The following is a 20,966-nucleotide window of genomic DNA, read 5'->3' on the forward strand; positions in this document are numbered from 1 at the left end:
AACATGGGCCAGTGAAGCAACGTCCTCCACAACTAGACTGAAGAACAAAATGACAGCAACTTGTCTGTTCCCTTTCCCCCAATTCCCCAGCACTGTTCCCATCCCCCCAATTCCTCAATAAAAAAATCTTAAAAAAAAATCCAGATTCAAGCAGGTGGGGAATGTACTAGTTGGTTTCCCATATAGATAGAACTTTATAGTACTGCATCCTGAAATAAACACTGGAAACCAACTCACTCTTTCACCTCCATCCCTTACCTTCATCTGAAACTTCAAAGAAAACTGACTACTTCAAAACTTCTTACCTAAGAGAGAAACTTTAACTGTAAAACTTGATCATAGGCTGGTCTTCATATGACTTTGCAGCCTGAGTTCACATGAACTCTTTGGCTCAAAAAGGAATTTGAAGTTATCTTAAATTTGTAGTGGCCCCAGAAAATAACAGAAGAAAGCCCAAATCCTTTCTTGAGTAGCCAACATTTATCTCAGGCCTCCAAGAAATTGAATACAGACACTTCTGAGGGAATTGGGTTGCTTGCAGTAACAAACAATTTAAAAAGAAAAAAATATGAGCAAAAGCCCACAAAAACAATAGGTAGCAGAATCTAACCTATTAAACCTTGAGATATTGGAGTTATTTGATAAAGAATATCAAACAAATTTCCTTACTGGGTTTTAAGAAATGAAAGATAAGCTTGATAATATAAGCAAAAGGTAAGCATTCTTAAAAGAAAAATCAGTCATATCTCCTAGAAATGAAGAAAATACAATAATTAAAAATTTAAGCAATAATTTTAATCTTAGCCACAATTGAGAAGATAATTCATGAACTTGAAGACAGAGTGAAGAAATTTTTAGAAAGATGCTCCAATGGATACATAGAGAGTGCAAAAATGTAGTTAAGAACCAAGACATGGAAACAACCAAAGTGTCTTTTGATAGATGATTGGATAAAGAGGATGTGGTACATATATATGATGGAATATTACTCGGCCATGAGAAAAAATGAAATGCTGTCATTTGTGAGAATATGTATGGATCTGAGATCATCATACTAAGCAACATAACTCAGAAAAAATCAAGAACCATATGACTTCACTCATATGTGAGATATAAAACTGAAAGCAACAAAGGAACAAGACAAACAAATAAAGAAACAAAAACTCATAGACATAGACAATAATTTAGTGGTTACCAGAAGGGAAGGGGGGTAGCAGATGGTAGATGAAGGTAAATGGAATAAAATATATGGTGATGGAAGGAGAACTAACTCTGGGTGGTGAACACACAATGTTATGTATAGATGGTGTGTTACAGAATTGTACACTTGAAACCTTGTGACTTTACTAAGCTTGTCAACCCAATAAAGTTTAATTAAATAAAAGGAATAAAACTGAAAGTAACAAATGAGCAAGACAAAGAAACAAACAAAAACTCATAGACACAGACAACAGTTTAGTGATTACCAGAAAGTAAGGGGGGAGAGGGGTGATAGAAGAGGAAAAAGGGGGTTCAAATTTTTGGTGATGGATGGAGAACTAACTCTGGGTGGTGAACACACAATGCAATAGATAGGTGATGTACTATAGAAATGTTCATTTGAAACCTATATAATTATACTAATCAATGTCACCCCAATACATTTAATAAAAATTAATAAAAAACTTTTTAGATCTTACTTTTAAAAACCTTGACAGGCTTATTTTCTCAGTCTTGGCAAGCATTCCATAAAACTTAAAAAGTTATTTTAAAAATGTAGAAAATAAACTTCATTTCTGTTGACTTAAAATAAAGTAATTGCTCTGCTCATAGATATGTAAAAAAAAAAGAGCAAGGACATGGGATTCTGATTACACATAGTCACTCTATCTTTTTTGTTTTACTGGGATTAAGAAGATGAAGTCGAGAATTAATATTTTGCTCAGGGCGCTGGAAGCTATAAAAAGTAACAAAGCAGATTTGAAAAAGAACTGGATATATTTGAGAAACACAGCATCAACAATAAAGACTCAATCGATGAATTTAACAATAGATTAGAGCTAAAGAGAGAGTGTAAATTGTTAGTGGGAGGTCAGAAGAATCTACTCAGAATGAAGACAGAGAGAAAATAAAAACAGATGGAAAGTACTAAAAAAAATGTAAGAGAAATAAGAGGATAGAATGAGAATGTCTAACATACATATAGTCAGAGTTCCAGGTGAAGAGGAGAGAGAATGAAGTAGAGGCTTATGAACTTTTCAGAATAGATGAAATATATTGATACCCAGATTCAAGAATTCCAATAAATCTCAGTGGGATAAATAAAAATAAGTGTACATTTGGATATATCGGAGTGTCTACACCTTAATTTTATAGTTTAACTTCAAATATCAAAGACAAAGAGAAGACCTTAAAGATCACTATGACTATGACAATCAGAAGAATCAGTGTGTGCCAGGCCACTGAGGCTAGAATTCCAGAATAAGTTTCACGTTAGTCATAGGACGCTTGGCCTCTGTTGTGAGGAGTACCTTTACTCTCCCAGAACCCTCATGCTTCTCCTCCTAAGCTGCTGTATTTATATCATTCTGCTCTTGTTTCCCCAATTGTTAGGTTTCTTTGTCCAGCTTAGTAGGATCTCACTGCCCATTTTATTATTCCAAGTAGCCTGCAGACAGCCTTCTTGGGACAAAAATTTTTATCTCTAAGGGGCTATTGCACAAGTGACCCTTCTCAGTGTCCAACCTGTCAGATTATTGTTTTTGTTGTCTACAGGATCCACATTTGTGCAGAGACTTTTCTCAATAGCCTTTCTGGGCACTAAATTAAGGATGCATACAAGGTTCATAGGGATTTGTATTAAGTTAGAAAAATTATTGGGTCTGATGTCAAACCTGTTCAATAGAACCTGGAGACAAGAGAGAAGGGTAAGGAGTGATTAATGATGAAGGGAGCAGAGAAAGTTGTTGAGCAGGAAATGATGTTCTGAGCTTTCTTCCCCTGGGGATCTCTGTTGGTCTGGAGGAAGCTGTATACAGTGGACTGAATCTAGGCCTAATAGGAAGACAGACTGAGAAAGAGAGTGGAAACCGTGGAAGAAGAGACGTACACATGCCCAGAAAGTAGATAGTGGAGAGAAGATGGAAAAAGAGAAAACTGAAATTAAAACAGAAGAGATTGAACTGAAAATAGAGAGGATTAAGGAAGCAAGGGAAGTAAAGGAAAGAGCAGAAAGAGGAGCAGGTACTTTTAGCAGATGAAAAAGGCTGTCAAAGGCAGAGTAATGAAGATTTCTAAGTAATGATAATCAAGGGAGTGTGAGTGGGAACCCTCTTTCCCTTCCAAATCTGCATTCTCCCTCAAGTTCCCATAAGAGTTCAATGAAGGCTCTTCAGGATATCTCCCACATGATACTCTGCTGCAGACCCTTGAATCCCCATCTGCACGAAATCTCTCCCGAGAGTGCACAGAAGTCTAGGCTCAGCTTTGGCATAGTCATCTCCATCTGGCCCTATGCCATTTCTGACCCCCACTTCCCTTCAAGCTTGTATCCTCACACTTCAACCTGATGGCTTTTCCAGCTGCAAGGCCAACTTTAGTCCTACCACAATCCCTGCTGTAGCCTGGTGTCCAGTATCATAGTTGTGGATTTGGTGCCTTCATGTGCTGGTGGAGCCAAACTTATTGAATGGAGACCTACTGATGTCTGCCAGGGAGAGATATTTCTGGCTCTGTCTGTCTGAATCGCTTATACTCTGACTATTAGAAAGTAGAGTTTATGCTTGAACTTCAGCTTTCTCTACTTCCTCAGGGAAAGACTGCCTTGAGGGCCCTGAAGGTGCCAGAGACTCAAGAGCCCAGTCCTTTCTTATCCCTCAGGGAGGAAGCTTTCCTCTCAGCTCTTCATCTTCTGCGACCCCTAAGCAGTCAATATTGCATGTGAAGGCAAAGGGAGTCTCAGAGTTAATCACCTTGCACCAATTGAATGGCTAGAATGTGATATTTAGGAATAAAAATATTAATTATTAATTGATTATACAAAAGCAAATCCCTAGGGCAAGAGGGTTCAGGCAAAATGTCAGTGGGTACCAAATTCTGAAATTCCAGAAATGTACTGATAAAAAAGTACATAAGCCCAATTATGTGCACTTCTATACTGATAGTTTGTAGCAACTATAAAACACTCAGATTAGCTCCCTAATTTTTTAATGTCTATTGCCAAGAATTCAACCTGAGTGAAATGTTTTCAAGAAACGCTATTTCTGTGACACTTAAAATGTTTTTAAAAAATATATTGAGTGAGTCCGTTTATGTATAAGATTCAAAATCAGCAAAATAAATAAATGGTGTTAGGAGTCGAATGGAGTTTACAATTGTGAGGGCATGGAAGAGTAGGATGGGCTGCAAACGGAGCTTCATGGGGGCTGGAAACATGGTTCTTGAACGGATGTTGATTTTACAGTTGACTAACAATGTGGGTTAAACTGCATGGGTCCACTTATACATGGACTTTTAAAAATAACTACTGTAAATATATTTTCTCTTCCTTATCATTTTTAAAATTAAATTGATTAGGGTGACATCAGTTAATAAAATTATATAGGTTTCAGGTGTACAATTCTGTAATACATCATCTATATATCACATTGTGTGTTCACCACCCAAAGTCAGTTCTCCTTTCATCTCTATATATTTCATCCTCTTTTTCCTCTTCTACCACCTGTCCTTCCCTTTCCCCTCTGGTAATCACTAAACTGTTGTCTGTGTCTATGAGTTTTTGCTTGTGACACTTTTAATATAAAAATCTAATATGATTTCTTATATCTAACTGCTTGCTTTACAATATACTCCATTAGTTCCTGGCAGGTCAAAGATCTGGTCGATTTTGTGGTAATGAATTTTTTGTAACTAATCCTCACCCCTGTGACCAAGGGTCCAAGATTGGAGGTTAGACACAACAGAATCAAAATCCCAGCTCTGCCACTTGACAAGTTGCCTAAATTATCTGTCTCATATTCTTAATTTGTTGTGAGTAATACTTGTTGTGAGGAATAAATCTGATGATGTTAGAAAAGAGCTTGGTGGTTATTACATTGTTATTATTATTACTATTAGTATAAAATTTAATTCCCTAGCATGTGTTTGGGGAAAAGCATTAGTCAACAAGAAACCATCAAATGCCCACTGCTATTCACTTTGGGGCCTTTAACATAGAATAATCCTGCATATATGCTGGAGAGATATCTGAGATATTATTGGGATCTCATTGGATCTCATTGAAATATTTACCTCTATGACTATTGGGGTATGTGGATCACTAGGGAGCACTCCAAGAACACTAAAGAATGATATTTATTGAAGGCATAACTTGCTAAGGAAATGAGGTTACCTTTCTAGTTATTTTCTTTAAGAAGTTGCACAGAAACCCTTAAGTCACTTCAATGAAAACCTGTATATATATGACACATAACATCACTTGTTATACATGACAAGTCTCCTGGCATTAAAGTTTCCATTTAACCTTTTAGCTTCCTTAGAGAAGTGATTAATTCTCTTAGATTTCAACTTTTCAAATGGTCTTATAGAAATGTAATAACACAGTTAATCCTGTTAAACCAAGCCAACCTATGGCAACCTTTGGCAAGTTTAGTCCATTTGGGAAGTAAGGTTGAATCACATACACACAACACAGTTGTGTATGGAGCAGTGACTATGGACATGTGGTGAGAGCCGAAAGACAATAATTGATGTCCCTAGTAAAGCTTTTCTCAGGTTGGTTCAGAGAGTCAGTAGGGCTAAAGTATGGGTATAATACAATAGTGCTTGAGTATTTAGAATACAAGAATTGCACTGGGCCTTGGTTTCTCCTTCTAGCTGAATCCAAACACAAATACATACATACATACATACAAATATATGCATATACCTATATGTATATATCACAATATCACAGGTATATAATTATAATATCATATGAACCATCATGACTGGGGCAGCTGAGGATCAAACATCTTCAGGGTTAAGAATTCTTAGGACTTGCTCCCGGATCTGCTTGGTCCTGACCCCATAGATAACAGGGTTGAGCGCAGGTGGAACAACCATATATAGATTGGCCAGAAATATGTGAATGTAGCCAGGGATGTTATGGCCAAAGCGGTGAGTCAGAAAGGAAAAAAATGCTGGGATGTAGAAGATGAGCATGACACAGACATGGGAGCCACAGGTGTTGAGAGCCTTGAATCGGGCATTCCATGATGGTAAACGGAACACTGTGTAGAGCATCTTCACATAGGAGAAACCAATTACATTAAGGTCAATGAATCCCACAGAAAAGGCAACCATCCCAAACAAATTGTTGGCCCTGATGTTGGCACAGGAAAGACAGGCAATACCCATGTGTTCACAGTAGGTGTGGGGGATGATTCGGGCACCACAGAATGACAACAGCAAGAGGGGAAACACAAAAGGGATAACAAAGATTAACAATCTCACTGTCATGACTATACCTAGAATGGCCACCACTTTGTTTGTGAGGATCATGCTGTATCTCAGGGGATTGCAGATAGCAACGTAGCAGTCTATGGCCATGACTGTCAGTATCCCAGACTCCAGGTCGGTGCACAGATGAATCATAAACATCTGTGCAAGGCAGGCACCAAAAAGAATTTCCCTGAAATTGAACCAGAAGATGCCCAGCATCTTGGGGATAGTGGCAGTAGACAGGCTTAGGTCAGTGCAGGACAACATTGCCAGGAAGTAAAACATACGCTGATGGAGACTAGGCTCAGCCTAAATTATAAACAGGATTATAATGCTCCCTAGGAGGGAAATCAGATATACAGCACAAAAGGGGAAACCAATCCAGATATGAAATTTTTCTAGGCCTGGAATTCCCAAAAGAACAAAGGAGGAAGGATGGAATTGGGTGGTGTTGTGATGGGCCATCTTCATGTTTGCTGGCCAATTTTTTCATTCAATTCAAGACTCCAATCTCATGTCATTTTTTTTTTCAAGTCATGGAGACACATGGACTCAATTCTCTGACTTAATAGTCAGCAAAAGACCCTGGAGTGGAAAGTGATAAAGGTTTAAAAAGCTCCTAAATACAGAGCTCACCAGATTCTTGACATTTTGTTTTTCTGTTCAAGATATACCCCAAACTTGTTGTCGTGCTGCAGTCCTAGGAATAATGTAATTTTACTTACATTTTAGAGGGACTTCTATAATGTTACAATGGAGAATGGATTGGAGGGGTGGGTTAGGCTTTGCAGTAAGCTGAGTGAGAGATGATGCTAGCCTGGTCTAAATAAATTATAATGGAGAGGTCAAGGCAATTGTATATAAAATAAGTTAGCAGGGAACACTGTTTGATATAATTTGGGGGCTGAAAGAGAGTAAGCCATGTTTAACTTCCAAGAGTCTGTCGGGAAAACTGGTGAATGTTGGTGCTAGTCACTAAAATATGGAACATAATACAAGAGAGTTTTATTTGTTTATCTTAGTTGATGAGTGAAGGTGTTGACATCCGTTCTGAAATGTGTAGATAAGAAGTTCGTATTGAATCAAGCAGAGGTTATCAGCAGGCAAAATATGAGTTAAACTCCCATTTTAATGAAGCCCAGTTTTTGGATGTCAGTGAGTTTATAAAACACTAAAAATTCCATGCACATGACTCTAGGAATCATAGGATCCCCATTGTGATTAAGACAATATCATATTTTTTCCATGTTCAAAATATTTACAATCTCTGGAGAGCTATGTTGGCATAAATATATCATAACAGTGAATGAATCTTTCTGTGTTCTCAAAGCATTCTCAGGTAACTAAAGAGGGAAGAGGTAGAGAAAAAAGCCTATCTCATAGATGACAAATGTCTTCAGAAAAAAAAATCATAAATGTGCTATACTGGGAGTCACAGACTCTCTCTTTATATTTTTGCTCCTATATGCTCTATGTTTATGTCCAACTATATTATGATTTATGATAAAAATTGAGTAGTTCAAACAAAATAATTAAGCAGGTTCGATGTTATCTATGGAACTAGGCCATGAACATATTTTAGGGTGGGCATTATTCTGTTTGACACACCTGTTACATTCCTTTCTTCTGTAAGTAAACAGTATACACTGAGATCTCAATAAGCGTTCAACATTGGGCCTTTTTGTTTGTTTGTTTGAAAAAAATTTTATTTTGCCTTTGTTTAGAAAGGTATTTTCCCTGGGTATATAATGCTAGGTTGACAGTCTTTTTTTTTTCTTTCAATTAATTAAAGATGTTCTTCCACTGTCTTCTCACTTGCTTGTTTCTAATGAAAAATCTGCTGCCATCCTTCTTTTTGTTCCTCTGTATGCAGTGTGTCTTTTTTCTCTGATTTTTAAATGATTTTTCTCTATATCATTAGTTTTGAGTAATTTGATAGTTATGTGTCTTGGTATAGTTTGTTTTTTTGTGTACAGAAAGAAGTATAGTGATGTCACTACCCATATCACTCCCATCCTCCAAATCCCTCCCTTGATCTCAGTGTCTTGGTATTTTTCCTTGAATGGATGTCATTACATGGAAATTATGGTTGTGTTTCCTCTTAGAACATGCCCCAGCAGTTCAGTTGCTTGGGCAACAGAAAATCTAGATCAAATTCAGTCCCAAAATGTAATCGAAATGAGCAGGACACAAGATGACAACAGTGTCAGACTTCTTAGAGTGCTTTTCCTGCTCTCCTGCCACCATAGATGGGAATTTGTTTCTCACTAGTTTATCTCTCCCAAGGTTTCTATATAAGAAGCAGGAATTGACTTTTCATTGACATACATATCCCTAAAATCAATTTACTTCAAAGTGGATCTAATTCTTCCCCCCTCCCTTTTTATAAATTAAATTTATTGTGGGTGTCAATGGTCAGTAAAATTACATAGGTTTCAAGAGTACATTTCTATAATACATCATCTATATATCATATTGTGTGCTCACCACCCAGAGTCAGTTCTCCTTTCATCACCATATATTTGACACCCTTTATCCTCTTATCCATCTACCTCTCCCCACTTACCCTCTGGTAACCACTAAACTGTTGTCTGTGTCCATGAGTTTTTGTTTGCTTCTTGGTCTTGTTTGTTTGTTGCTTTCTGTTTTGTATCCCACATATGAGTGAAGTCGTATGGTTCTCAACTTTTTCTGTTTGACTATTTCGCTTAGCATAATAATCTCAAGATCCATCCGTGTTGTCACAAATGGCAGTGTTTCATCTTTTCTTATGCATTTAAATGCTTTATTTTGTATGTTAAAGTAAAATTCAATCACACTGAGATTTAAAACATTTAGACGTTCATTATTGATTGTCCAAGGCAAATCTGTTCTCTTCACTTCCTTTTTATCAGTGCTTATTTGCTATCTAAAAATAGTGATGTTTGCTCTTATTTTCTCACTTTTAGTATGAAAGATGTACGTAGTTAACTTTAAGAAATCTTTTTTATAGGTGCTACCCTTACCCAAGTACATCTGAAAAGGGGCAATAACATTGCCATCTGAATAACAACTATTCAGTGAATGCCATGATTAGAACAGAAGTATTTAAAGACATCTACAAGAGGTATAACAACCCTCAGGGAAACTGGACTGGAGTGTTAATTATATGTAGCTACAAAAATAACAAAAGTAAGTCACACAAATGAGGATGGGTTGTTTAACCACATAAATACAGGAAAGAAGGGGCCGGCTGAGTGGCTCAGTTGGTTAAGAGCTCGCTCAAGAGTTTGAGCTCTGAGCAACAGTGGTTCGAGTCAGCCCGAGCTGAGCAGCCGTGAGCTACCAACAGGTGGCGGGATGGCTCAGCTAAAAAAAAAAAAATAAATAAAATAAAAATAAATAAATAAATAAATAAATAAATAAATAAATAAATAAATAAATAAATACAGGAAAGAGAGCAGCAGATCATATATTAGCCCATACCTGGGTATTGAGAGGATTCTAAATACTGCCAAAGAAGCACTCCATTTGATTCAGGTGTGCTGATGTGGATTCTGCTTGTTTAGCTAGTTCTGAAATGAAATTGTTGAGAATCTTATTCTTGTAGAAGTGCTTAGTGAATATCAGAGTTAACCCTTATGAAAATATTCAGCTAACAAAAATGGTGAATATGCACAGAGATCCAGCTTTCAGTAGCCCAGAATTTTGAGATGATAGCCAAATTGAGTTATTTTAGATTGGCTTGAAGCATATTAATGCTTCACAGACATGGATTAATCATGATGACCAATATCCAATACTTAACACAGCATTTGGCACAGAGTGACAGAGCTACTTATTCTGATCCTTACAGTGTTGATGATTTTGTACAAATTCATTTTGTAAAAATTTCTAGAGATTGATGATATCCCTAAGCAATTTTGCCTTCTTGGGAAGTCTGTTAGCATACCCCACTGTTTCCAAGCATGCCCCTCATGTTACAGCCCCTGGTACATGCAGTTGATGACCAATTGGGTTTTTCTTTTATGTATTTTCTTCTATGCTAGTTAGAAATTAGCTTTACTGACCTCACTCTTTCACTCATTTCCATTTAGATTACTCACTTGCTGAGCTAAGTGATATTTAACAAAGCCTTAGAAATGAAAATCACTAGTGCAGCAGGAAAGTTCACAAATGGTAGAAGTTGTTGATAGGTAGATACTAAGATTGAATGTTCTGGAGGTTAAATACATTTGGAAAGGGTAGAGTGAAACAAAGTGAAAAGATTTTTTTTTCTATAGGTCTTTTTACACGTGTAAATATTCATACTCTAAGAAATAAGATTTTATAATTAAAATATTAAAAAATAAATTAAAATAATTATAATTAAATATTAAAATAATTTAAATGAGTTTGCAGCATATCCTTCAGTTACAATAACAAGCAAATTCATCTAGTTAAAGTGCTAACGTTAGTTCTTAGCAGAACATAATGTTATTCTAATGGGAAGACTGGATGTCTTGGGTCTTCTAAGTCTTTCTGAGACATAAATGTTTCAAGTGTTTATTTATTTAACATTTATTATTTACTTTGTAGCTGATGTTGTTAGATGTGGGGGTACCTATGGTACATTGTGGTGATAAAGAAACAGCCTTTTCAAACAATCTAATTAAACAATGGGAAGAAGGCTTGAACAGAAATTTCTCCCAAGAAGACATACAAATGACTTAACAGATATATAAAAAAATGCTCAATTCACTAGCTATTAGAAAAATACAAATCAAAACCACAATGATATATCACCTCACATCTGTTAGAATAGCTATCATCGACAAGACTAATAATAGCAAGTGTTGGAGAGGCTGTGGAGAAAAAGGAACCCTTATACTGTTAGTGGGACTGTAGATTGGTGCAGTTGCTATGAAAAACAGTATGGAGGTTCCTCAAAAACTTAAGACTAGAATTTCCATATGACCCAGCATTCCCTCTCCTGGGTATCTACCCCCAAAATCTGAAAACATTTATCCATAAAGATATACGTACTTCGATGTTCATCATACACAGTGGAATAGTACTTTGCCATAAGAAAAGATGAAATACTGCCATTTGTGACAACATGGATGGATCTTGAGATTATATTGCTAAGCAAAATAAGTCAGACAGAAAAAGTCAAGAACCATACAACTTCACTCATATGTGGGATAAAAAACTGAAAGCAACAAATAAACAAGACAAACAAATAAAGAAACAAAAGCTCATAGACACAGACAACAGTTTAGTGGTTATCAGTGGGTAAAGGGGGAGAGTTGCATGGTATAAGAGGATAAAGGGCATGAAATACATGGTGATGCAAGGAGAACTGACTCTGGGTGATGAGCACACATTGTGATATATAGATGATATATTACAGAAATGTACACTCGAAACCTATGTAATTTTACTAACCATTGTCAATAAATTTAATTAATAAAAGAAAGCCTTTTTTCATAACTCTTACATTCTAAATTAGCAAGAAAGACATCAAATTGCAAAAATAATTAAATTCCTCAAGATAGCAAGTGTTATAAAAATAAAGTTAAATAGAATTAGAAATCAGCAATAAGAATACCAACCAATCAATTAAAAAAGGGAAAAAGATTAACAGACACTTCTATAGAAGATATACAAATAATCAATAGCAAATGAAAGGGTACTCAACATCATTAGTCAGCAGGAAAAGGAAAATTAACAACCCAAAGTGATTCCATTTTATTCTCCTTGAACGACTAAAGGGGAAATTAATGACATGATACAGTGAAGAAGATGTAGAATAAATGAAACTCTCATACATTGTTAGTTGGTATGTAAAATGTACAATTACTTGGGGAAACTCTTAAGCATATTTGTTATAAAGTTACAAATATACTTGCACTGTTACTCAACAACTCTACTCCTAGATATTTACCAAAGGAAATGAATATTCAGTGGAAATGTGAAATAAACAATTAAGTATATATGCCTGAAGCTCAGGGAAAGGACATGGCTGCTTATAAACATTTGGGAGTCATCATTGTATGATATGTTTGATACATGTTATCTCCATTGTATATATGGATGGAAGAATGAAGAGGAAAAACTATAAAACAAAAAGCAGCAATAAATATTCTTATTTATTGTTCTTCTGATCAATATTTTATGGTCCAGCATGATAATAAAAAAATGCAGTAATATGGTTGGTAATTCAACTCTATTTGAATTGAGAGAGAGAGAGAATGAGGAAAATAAAAATTAAAATTGTGGGCCAGCCAAGTGGCTCGGTTAAGAGCTCTCTCAAGAGTGCGAGCTCTGAGCAACAGCGGTTCAAGTCCCGGCCCAAGCTGAGCAGCCACTGAGCTACCAACAGGCGGCAGGATGGCTCAGCTAAAAAAAAAATTAAAATTATATGATCACTGATCATTGGATATAGGGTACATTAGAATCACAGATGGTCTTCAGAAAAATTAGGGATGCTCCATGCTCTTTTTCCCCCTTCTTTTTTCAAGATTAATTAAGAATCATTTCCTTTATCCCACCCCTTTTATTTCAAGGACTTTATAATGAATGCCTCTAAGTCATCTTACTCTTTCCATTATCTCTTCTTCTGCCCTGATTTCTCTGCCTTTAATTTCTACCAGGGCTCCCTTATTTAATAGGGAGCCAACTTACCAACTGTTTTAGCAGCTCATCCATATTCCAGAAGGGTCACCTGTTTGGACGCTACATCTCCTGGGCGTGTGGAGTGATAATTTATAGTGAGGAAGAATTTGTAGCGATCCTTCATACTTCCCATGTGCATTTGCCCCTTGGGGCTCCCACAGGCCTGGAGGATGAGGAAAAAAGGAGATGCCGAGTTGCTAAGCTAAAGCTGATTCCTTTTCCAATGTTAATTCAGGTCAGTAGTCCAATCACACTTTTACATTGTACTCATATGTGGGCTTTGTACTGCTAGAAGTACAAGATGGTGCTAGAAGAGGTCACTTTATGGCAGCCACAATAGTGGTCAGAATGGAATAGAGATAAGTTCTCACTTTTATAGATCATTTCATAATTTTTACAAGTATCTGTAATAGACTCTGGGATATTGAAAATAGAAACCACTTACTATTTTATTTAATGGGAAACAGGACTCAGAAAGCTCAAGAGGTATGATTAGGTCATAGCTAATCAACGCCAGAGAAGAAACTTAAATCAAAGTCTATTGAATTCCTTACCCAGTATTCTTTCCAATGAATGGTTCTGAGTATCCTTCTTCATTCATAGGCTATTTATACAGATTTGACCTCAACATTTGTGTTACAAACTATGATAATAATGAGGCAGAGACTGCTTGTTAAGCAGTTTCCTACAATGTCATGGCTTAAATGTCTTTGATTAAGTCCTATCCTAATACTATTAGTATTAATGAAATAATAATGGTATTAATGGTATTCAGAAAGACAGTGGTAAACTTCCAGTTCAAGTCTCAAGGGTTAAGAACCAGAGTTCTGATGCTGTAAGTCCTAGTCTGAGGGTAGGTGAAGACATGTCTCAGCTCAGGGTGGGAGGGGAAGGGAGAGGGAGAGAGAGAGAGAGAGAGAGAGAGAGAGAGAGAGAGAGAGAGAGAGAGAGAGAGAGAGAGAGAGAGAGACAAGAGAGACAGAGACAGAGAGAGAGTTCTCCCTTTTCACCTTTTTTTCTATTCAGGTACTCAATAGATTGGATGATGCCCACATTGGGGAGAACAATCTGTTTTACTCAGTCTACCAATTCAAATACAATCTATTTTAGAAACATCCTCACAGAAACACCCAGAAATAATGTTTAACTAAATACCTTGTGGCCCAATCAAGTTGGCAAATAAAATCAACCATCACACTGAGTGGAATGCAGAAACTAGGGGAAGAACCTTCAAAATCTAATTCTGTAGCATTCAGATATCCAATTGCTCCAACACTATATATTGAAAAGCAAATCCCTTGCAATTTCACATTTGCAATAAATCAAATCATAATATAAGTATGTGCTTTTTCTTGTACTCCTCATTCTGATCAATTGGTCTATTTGCCAATATCACACTATTTTAATTATGTAGTTTTATAAAATTTTTGAAGTGTGTAGTAGTATAAGTCTTGTTTGTTTTTTAGGTTCTTTGCATTACCATGTGCATTTGAATATCAGCTTGCCAATTTCCACAAAAATATCTGTTGAAATTTTTATTGTAATTGCATTGAATCCATGTATCAGTTTGGGGAGAATTAACACCATTACATTACTGAATATTCCAGTCCACAAACAAGTCTCCCTTAATTTTTCTCATCAATGTTTTCTAGTTGCAGAAAAAGGGGACATCTTTATTACTGGGTATTTGATTTTTTTTGAAGAAACAAAAGTGTGGAATATAATCTTTATTTACAGGACACTGCAAGATATGAAGTTCCACATAGAAATAAGAAACCCATTGAGAGGAGAAGTTTCATATAGTATGTACATTTTGGAACTGTTCAAGTATAGTTTTGTTGTAAAAAGTGTTACAATAACAAATTGCATTTAAAAAGAATTCTTAGTAGAGAAACAGTAAGAAAAACTTATACCAAACATAGTGCACAACAAACAACTTTATTCTTTAGCTGTACAATCTGAAAATGAAAGGTCTCAGGAGTGCCATCCTGAACTTACGTATAGCTGTCAGAGGTAGTTTCTGGCACAACATTTTGATCTTCGGAGATCAAAATCATTTCTCTACAGAGAAATATTTCTTAATAAAGTTTAATGAAGCGTTGTGCACAGACTCATTTTCATGGTTTTGTAGAGCTTCAGTTTTGCCCAAACCTCCACATTCTTCAATCATTAAAGTTCCTCAGTTTCACTTAGTTTCTCAGCAGCCTGAAAGATATTTAAATAGCATCCAGAAGAACCAAAATAATTTTGATATCTTTTTCAGTTAAGAAGTTCATTAATGGTTCCATTATGTCACAATGAACAAGGTATATGAGTACAATCTGTTCAATTGTCCCACCATTTGTATAGTTGGTCACAGCCCATACAGCTTCCTTTTGTGTCTTAAAGTCTGCCTTGGAGAGAATGCCAATGAGGAATAAGACTAATCCATGGTTCACAACTTGCTGCATCGCGTGCTGGTAGCCAGCTGTAATGTTTGCTATTGTCCATATGCCTTTTTTTCTGAATATTAGTTTTGGAGTTTGTTAGCAGGCTGGGAAAGATGACAAATGCTCCCACATCTATTACAATGTTAAATCTGTTCATCTGTCCCAGTGACAATATTTTCTATGGTTCTTAGCACAGGAGTCACAATTGGCAATTCAGTAGTTCCTAGGAGCTTCACAAGTTGGGGCACAGCTCCTGTTTTTATGACCTTCCCCAGAACAACACTTGGCATTGAGTCCTTGGGGAAACAGTGGGATTGTCACCAGTACAGCTACCACTCTGCATTGATGAGCAGCATACCTAGAAAATGGCCTCTTCTATGAAGGTCTCTAGATGCTTCTTAGGATGAGGATGCTCAGGCTAAATGTAGGATCTTTGGGGCTTTGGGCACAGGTATCTTGGAGTGAGGAGAGAAAGTGGAGCCTGCTCCTAAGTCTTACACTTTCCTACCCACAACTGCAGGGCAGAAATGCAGATGGAACATGGTTCCATTCCCTCCATGCACTAACTCCTCTCCTGCCCCTTCCTCTGCCTTGCTACCTGGAGGTCCTGGGTGAAGCACCAAAGTCCTTGGCAGCATCAAATAAAGTTGGTAGACATGCTCAATGAAGGAAACTACTTCATGCGTGAATCATCCTCATCTAATGAAAGTGTGTTGCTAGAACATGCAGTTTACATTGGGCAAAATATCCTGGTCCTGAGTTTCTTATAAATGACTAACCCCTCTCCACTCTCATGTGTGGTGTGGATGTGGTGAAGAGGCCACTGGAGGCTTAAGTTTGAACACTTGTTGTACCACTTCCTGGCTGCTTCTCGTGGACAACTTCATAAGCTCTCGGACCACAATTTTCTCATCTGAAGTATGGGGTTATTGAACCTCCTGACAGAGGGTTGTTGAAAGGATAAAATTGCTTTTACTTTTTCATTACACAAATGTGATGACCCTGCTTTGTACAAAGCACCATGCTGCATGTTAGGAAAATGGTATGTCAGAGAATGGTTTCTGCCTCCTTAGAGAAGGAGACCAAAACTTAAAGTCACACCAAGGATTACACTAGTAATAATAATAATAAATCTTCATTGAGTTTTTAATGTATCATACTGTTTCAGTTATTACACTATGTTCACTTGATTCTCATAACAAATTAATGAGATCTATTATTACAGTCAACAGCTACAGATAACAATTCCTGATGAAGAATAAAAAATATACATGCTATGGGTTAAAATGTGCCCCCCCCCAATAAAAATATGCTGAAGTCCTAACCCCAGGCACCTGTAAATGTGACCTTAGTTACAAGTAATGTCTTTGTGGATGTAATCAAGTTAGCAGTTACCAGCTAACAAAAAGATTGAACTTAATTTCAATCACACTCTGATTGTATATCCCAAGATTCCAGTTTAAAATGTGAGTGTGGGAAGATGATTATCAGATTATACTTGCTGGGTCCCAGCCTTTGATTTTTTTTTCTATATGCCCAGACATTGACAAAATTTTGCTGTATTTTATACTGATTTCCTTATGTTTGGCAAAAGTCTCCAGAGCCAAAGTAGCTTTAAATCCTGGGTTTATATCTCAGATTTTGACCTCCTAGATTTTGATCTTTCCTTCTTATCTCTTTAGTGTATTTAAAAATATGTTTCTATATTATTAATTCTAGCAGCTTTTTTTTGTGTGTTGACAATTTAGCCAGGTAAAAACTTGAATATTGACGCGATTTTGTATACATATTAATTGAATATATAATAACATAAAATATACAGTAAGTCCTCAATGTCATTGATAATTTCTTGGAAACTGCAATTTTAAGTGAAATGATACATAACAAAACTGATTTTACCATAGGCTAGCTGAAATAAGCAAGAGTTATTGCTTATGGTGTATTTCTGGTCATAAAAACATCACCAAACTTCTAAACAAAGACCCAAAACACTTCTTATATTAAACATTGAAATAAATGTGAGCTATACATACATTTAATAAAAATTAATAGAAACAGTAAAATAATTATTTTCTAACCTGCTTATTCTAGTTCAGGGTGGGGGGTGGTCGGAGTCTCTGTAGGCAGCTCAGGGTGCAAGCAGGGAGCCTACACTGGACAGGACACCCTTCCAAAGCAGGGTGCGCGCGCGCGCGCGCGCACACACACACACACACACACACACACACACTCACTCAACCTGGGGCAATTTAGACATACCAATTTACCTGACATGCACATCTCTGTAATTATCCCATATAGGCAGAGTATGATATACGTTTAGAACTTGGAATGTGAAATTAGAAAGACACTTAGTAGCTACACTGTATTAAGTGAAAAAGATGTATCATTTTGAAGTCAGTTTTCACTTATATAAACTGACATTAATGCTGGTATGTCTCTCAGTATTATTTTGAAAAGTAAATGAGGTAATGGAAATAAGACACTGAATACTCTTCTCATAATATCTATTATTTTATTTTTTAAATATATAACCCAGTTGGTTTGGTAATTTTAGTCATAATTTTGTATCTGTATTTGTATTTGTGGTTGGCCTGTGTTTTTCTTTCTTCTGAATTTTTTCTTCCGCATTTAATTTCTTCTCTATTTTCTGATTTTGCCACCAGAATAATGTCAATTTTCTAAAAGGATTTTAAAGCTTTGAAAGTTTTTTCATTTTGTGAAATAGTTAACATGGCATAAGAAACATGAAAAGCTATCATGGGCTGGCATCTTGAAAAAAAATCTGCAAAGACTTTTGTCATCTTCATTCATTGTTTTGATCTGCTTAGTTGTTCTAAATCTTGTTGGTGTCAATATTGTAATTTCTATTTAGAAAATAATCCTTTGATGACTTTTTCTTTATATATTTACACAAAGCACCATTCCTTCAGTTCACTTCCTGTCAGGTTTACATTACAACCACCTTAGCCCTGTTCTCTGCATAGTCCTTGCTTATCCTACCTTGAGTTTCAGCCAGGGTCCCATGTCCAATTAGAAGACAACTTCTTATTTTTGTAGCTCCTAGAATCCTCTCCCATCCCCCAAATCAACTGTCTTATCAGCTTCCACGCTGTAATCAGAATGACTTTATATTATGGCAGTAGCCACTGTATTACATTCTGCCTGAAAGCTCACCCTAACAAGAACTGTGGAGGATGTGGTTTCACTGAGTCCTCCAGCCCAGGTAGAGCCTCTTCACGCTTTAGGCTTAGAGTCTCCTGACTGAAAGATCCTCTGACCAAGGAAAGGGCTGAGAGTCTCTAAAGAGACCCAAGCGCTTGGTGAAGCTGGAGATCTTACTTCATATCGGTGACTGTATGCTAGAATTGGATTTGGTAAGTGAAATCTACATACACTAGAAGTAACAACCATACTAGACATGAATTTCTTTACTTCCAAATCTTTTAATGTGTTACAAGCTGTAAAGATTTTGACATTTGATTTTGGAGTGCACAGTGCCAAATGAATATTGCTTTATAGGTTTCCCTGGGCAAGGCTACTGAAGCTCCAAAAATGCTAAGTGAAATCCTCAGGTACATCTTCCAGTCAAGTCCGGAGCCTGAATTTAAACGTGGGTGATAGGACTCCTCCTGCTTAATTTGTCTTACCACTGTATCCTGCTTGGTTTTCACAAAATGCCACATTATTTTTAAGGCATGAACCTCAGCTTCTGACATGTGAATGAAGACATCTCTGTGTAGAAGGAGATTATTCAAATCAGTTATTCAGGGCACAGCTTTTTGCAAACCTTTTCTCCCCTTGGGAATTTTGTAGTATTGCTGGGGTTTAAATGTGAGAATTCTTTTGTACTTTTCTTGTGGCAAAGTAGAGAGATTGTTTTGGAATCTTTGAGCTATGCTTTCCAGTGGGGTGTACAAATTAAGAGGAATGGGAGGAAATGTATTGTGACTGTTTTGTGTGGGAATGCCAGAGGAGTTTAGCAAAAATATTTCCAGTGTTAACTTCTGTTTTGATCTTATAATTGTTCCAGTGAATTGTTGTGAAAGATTCTTTTGGGACTAAATGTCAACAGCTTTTACGATTAAACATCCTTAGTACACGCTCTCTTATCTGTTTTGTCCTGACCCCATAAATAACAGGGTTAAGAGCAGGGGGAACAACTACATACAGGTTGGCCAGAAGTATGTGTATGTAATGAGGGATGCCGTGGCCAAAGCGATGTGTCATGAAGGAGAAGAGGGCAGGCAGGTAGAAAGCTAACATGACGCAGACATGAGAGCCACATGTGCTGAGAGCTTTGAGCCTGGCATCCCAGGATCGGAGGTGGAAGATTGCTCGGAGGATTTGGACATAGGAAAATCCAATCACAGAAAGGTCAACGTATCCCACTGAGAGAGCAATCAAGCCATAGATAACATTGACCCTAATATTGGCACAAGCCAACTTTGCTAAACCCATGTGTTCACAATAGGTGTGCGGGATAATCCGCACACCACAGAAAGGCAATCTCAGGATGAGAAATATGAATGGAGTCACAAACACCAAAGTCCTGACTATGATGACTGTGCCCAGGATGGCTATCACCTTATTGGTGAGGATCATGCTGTATCTTAGGGGAATGCAGATGGCAATGTAGCGATCTATGGCCATGACTGTGAGCACCACAGACTCCAGGCCAGTGCATATATGGATAGTGTACATTTGTGTGATGCAAGCACCAAACACAATGTCTCTGAGATTGAACCAGAAGATGCCCAGCATCTTGGGGATGGTGGCTGTGGACAGGCCAACGTCAGTGCAGGCCAACATGGCCAGGAAGTAAAACATGGGTTGGTGGAGGCTGCGTTCAGTCTGAATCACAAAGAGGATGGTGATGTTCCCCAGGAGGGCTATTAGATACACTGCAAAGAAGGGGAAGCCAATCCAGAGGTGCACATCTTCTAGCCCTGGAATGCCCATCAGAAGGAAGGAAGGAGGGTGGAACTGAGTATTGTTGGGCTGCAGCATATCGGCGGGAATTGGTTATAGATACATTTCTTGCAAGAGTTTACTTGTGTCTCTGTAACCTCCTTCATAGCATGTTGCTTATTTTCTGGAGAAACATAAAATCCATTCTTTAATTCCATAATACAGCAGAGGAGACCTAAGAGGGAATAGGAGGCACAGTTAAAAAGACATTCTCACTTCAATGTATTTGCCTCCCTTATATATATAGAAAACCATGCAGAAAATTTCCAAATACAACTGTGAACTTCTTATGTCTTTTCTTCCCTCCCATCTCTAAGGAAGAGCCTGCATATAGGATTAAATTAGCAAATATTTGTTGTTAATTATATATATTAATCTGGATGTAAAGCATAAAAAAAGTGTGTGTGGGGCCGGCCGAGTGGCGCGATGGTTAAGAACTCGCTTGGGATGCCAGAGGGCCCCGGTTCGGAT

At 37.1% G+C, this 20,966-nt stretch overlaps 2 protein-coding genes across 2 annotated transcripts; both read right to left on the bottom strand.

Moving 5' to 3' along the window:
* Positions 1-5,982: 5,982 nt before the first annotated feature.
* On the bottom strand, positions 5,983-10,525 carry LOC109396486 (olfactory receptor 52E5-like). Its single transcript, XM_019668347.1, is given in 2 exon segments — positions 5,983-6,924; positions 10,514-10,525. Coding segments are annotated over 2 exon segments (954 nt in total).
* Positions 10,526-19,592: 9,067 nt separating this feature from the next.
* LOC109396515 (olfactory receptor 52E5) lies at positions 19,593-20,534 on the bottom strand. The gene has a single exon (XM_019668377.1). The coding sequence runs from the start codon at positions 20,532-20,534 to the stop codon at positions 19,593-19,595; it is 942 nt and encodes a 313-aa protein (XP_019523922.1).
* Between the last annotated feature and the right edge of the window lie 432 nt (positions 20,535-20,966).

This window comes from Hipposideros armiger, unplaced genomic scaffold (assembly GCF_001890085.2).
Source record: "Hipposideros armiger isolate ML-2016 unplaced genomic scaffold, ASM189008v1 scaffold_525, whole genome shotgun sequence".
In the NCBI taxonomy this organism is placed as follows: domain Eukaryota; kingdom Metazoa; phylum Chordata; class Mammalia; order Chiroptera; family Hipposideridae; genus Hipposideros; species Hipposideros armiger.

Coding starts and splice junctions, on each gene's coding strand:
- LOC109396515 (XM_019668377.1), bottom strand. CDS start 20,534: ATGCTGCAGCCCAACAATACTCAGTTCCACCCTCCTTCCTTCCTTCTG.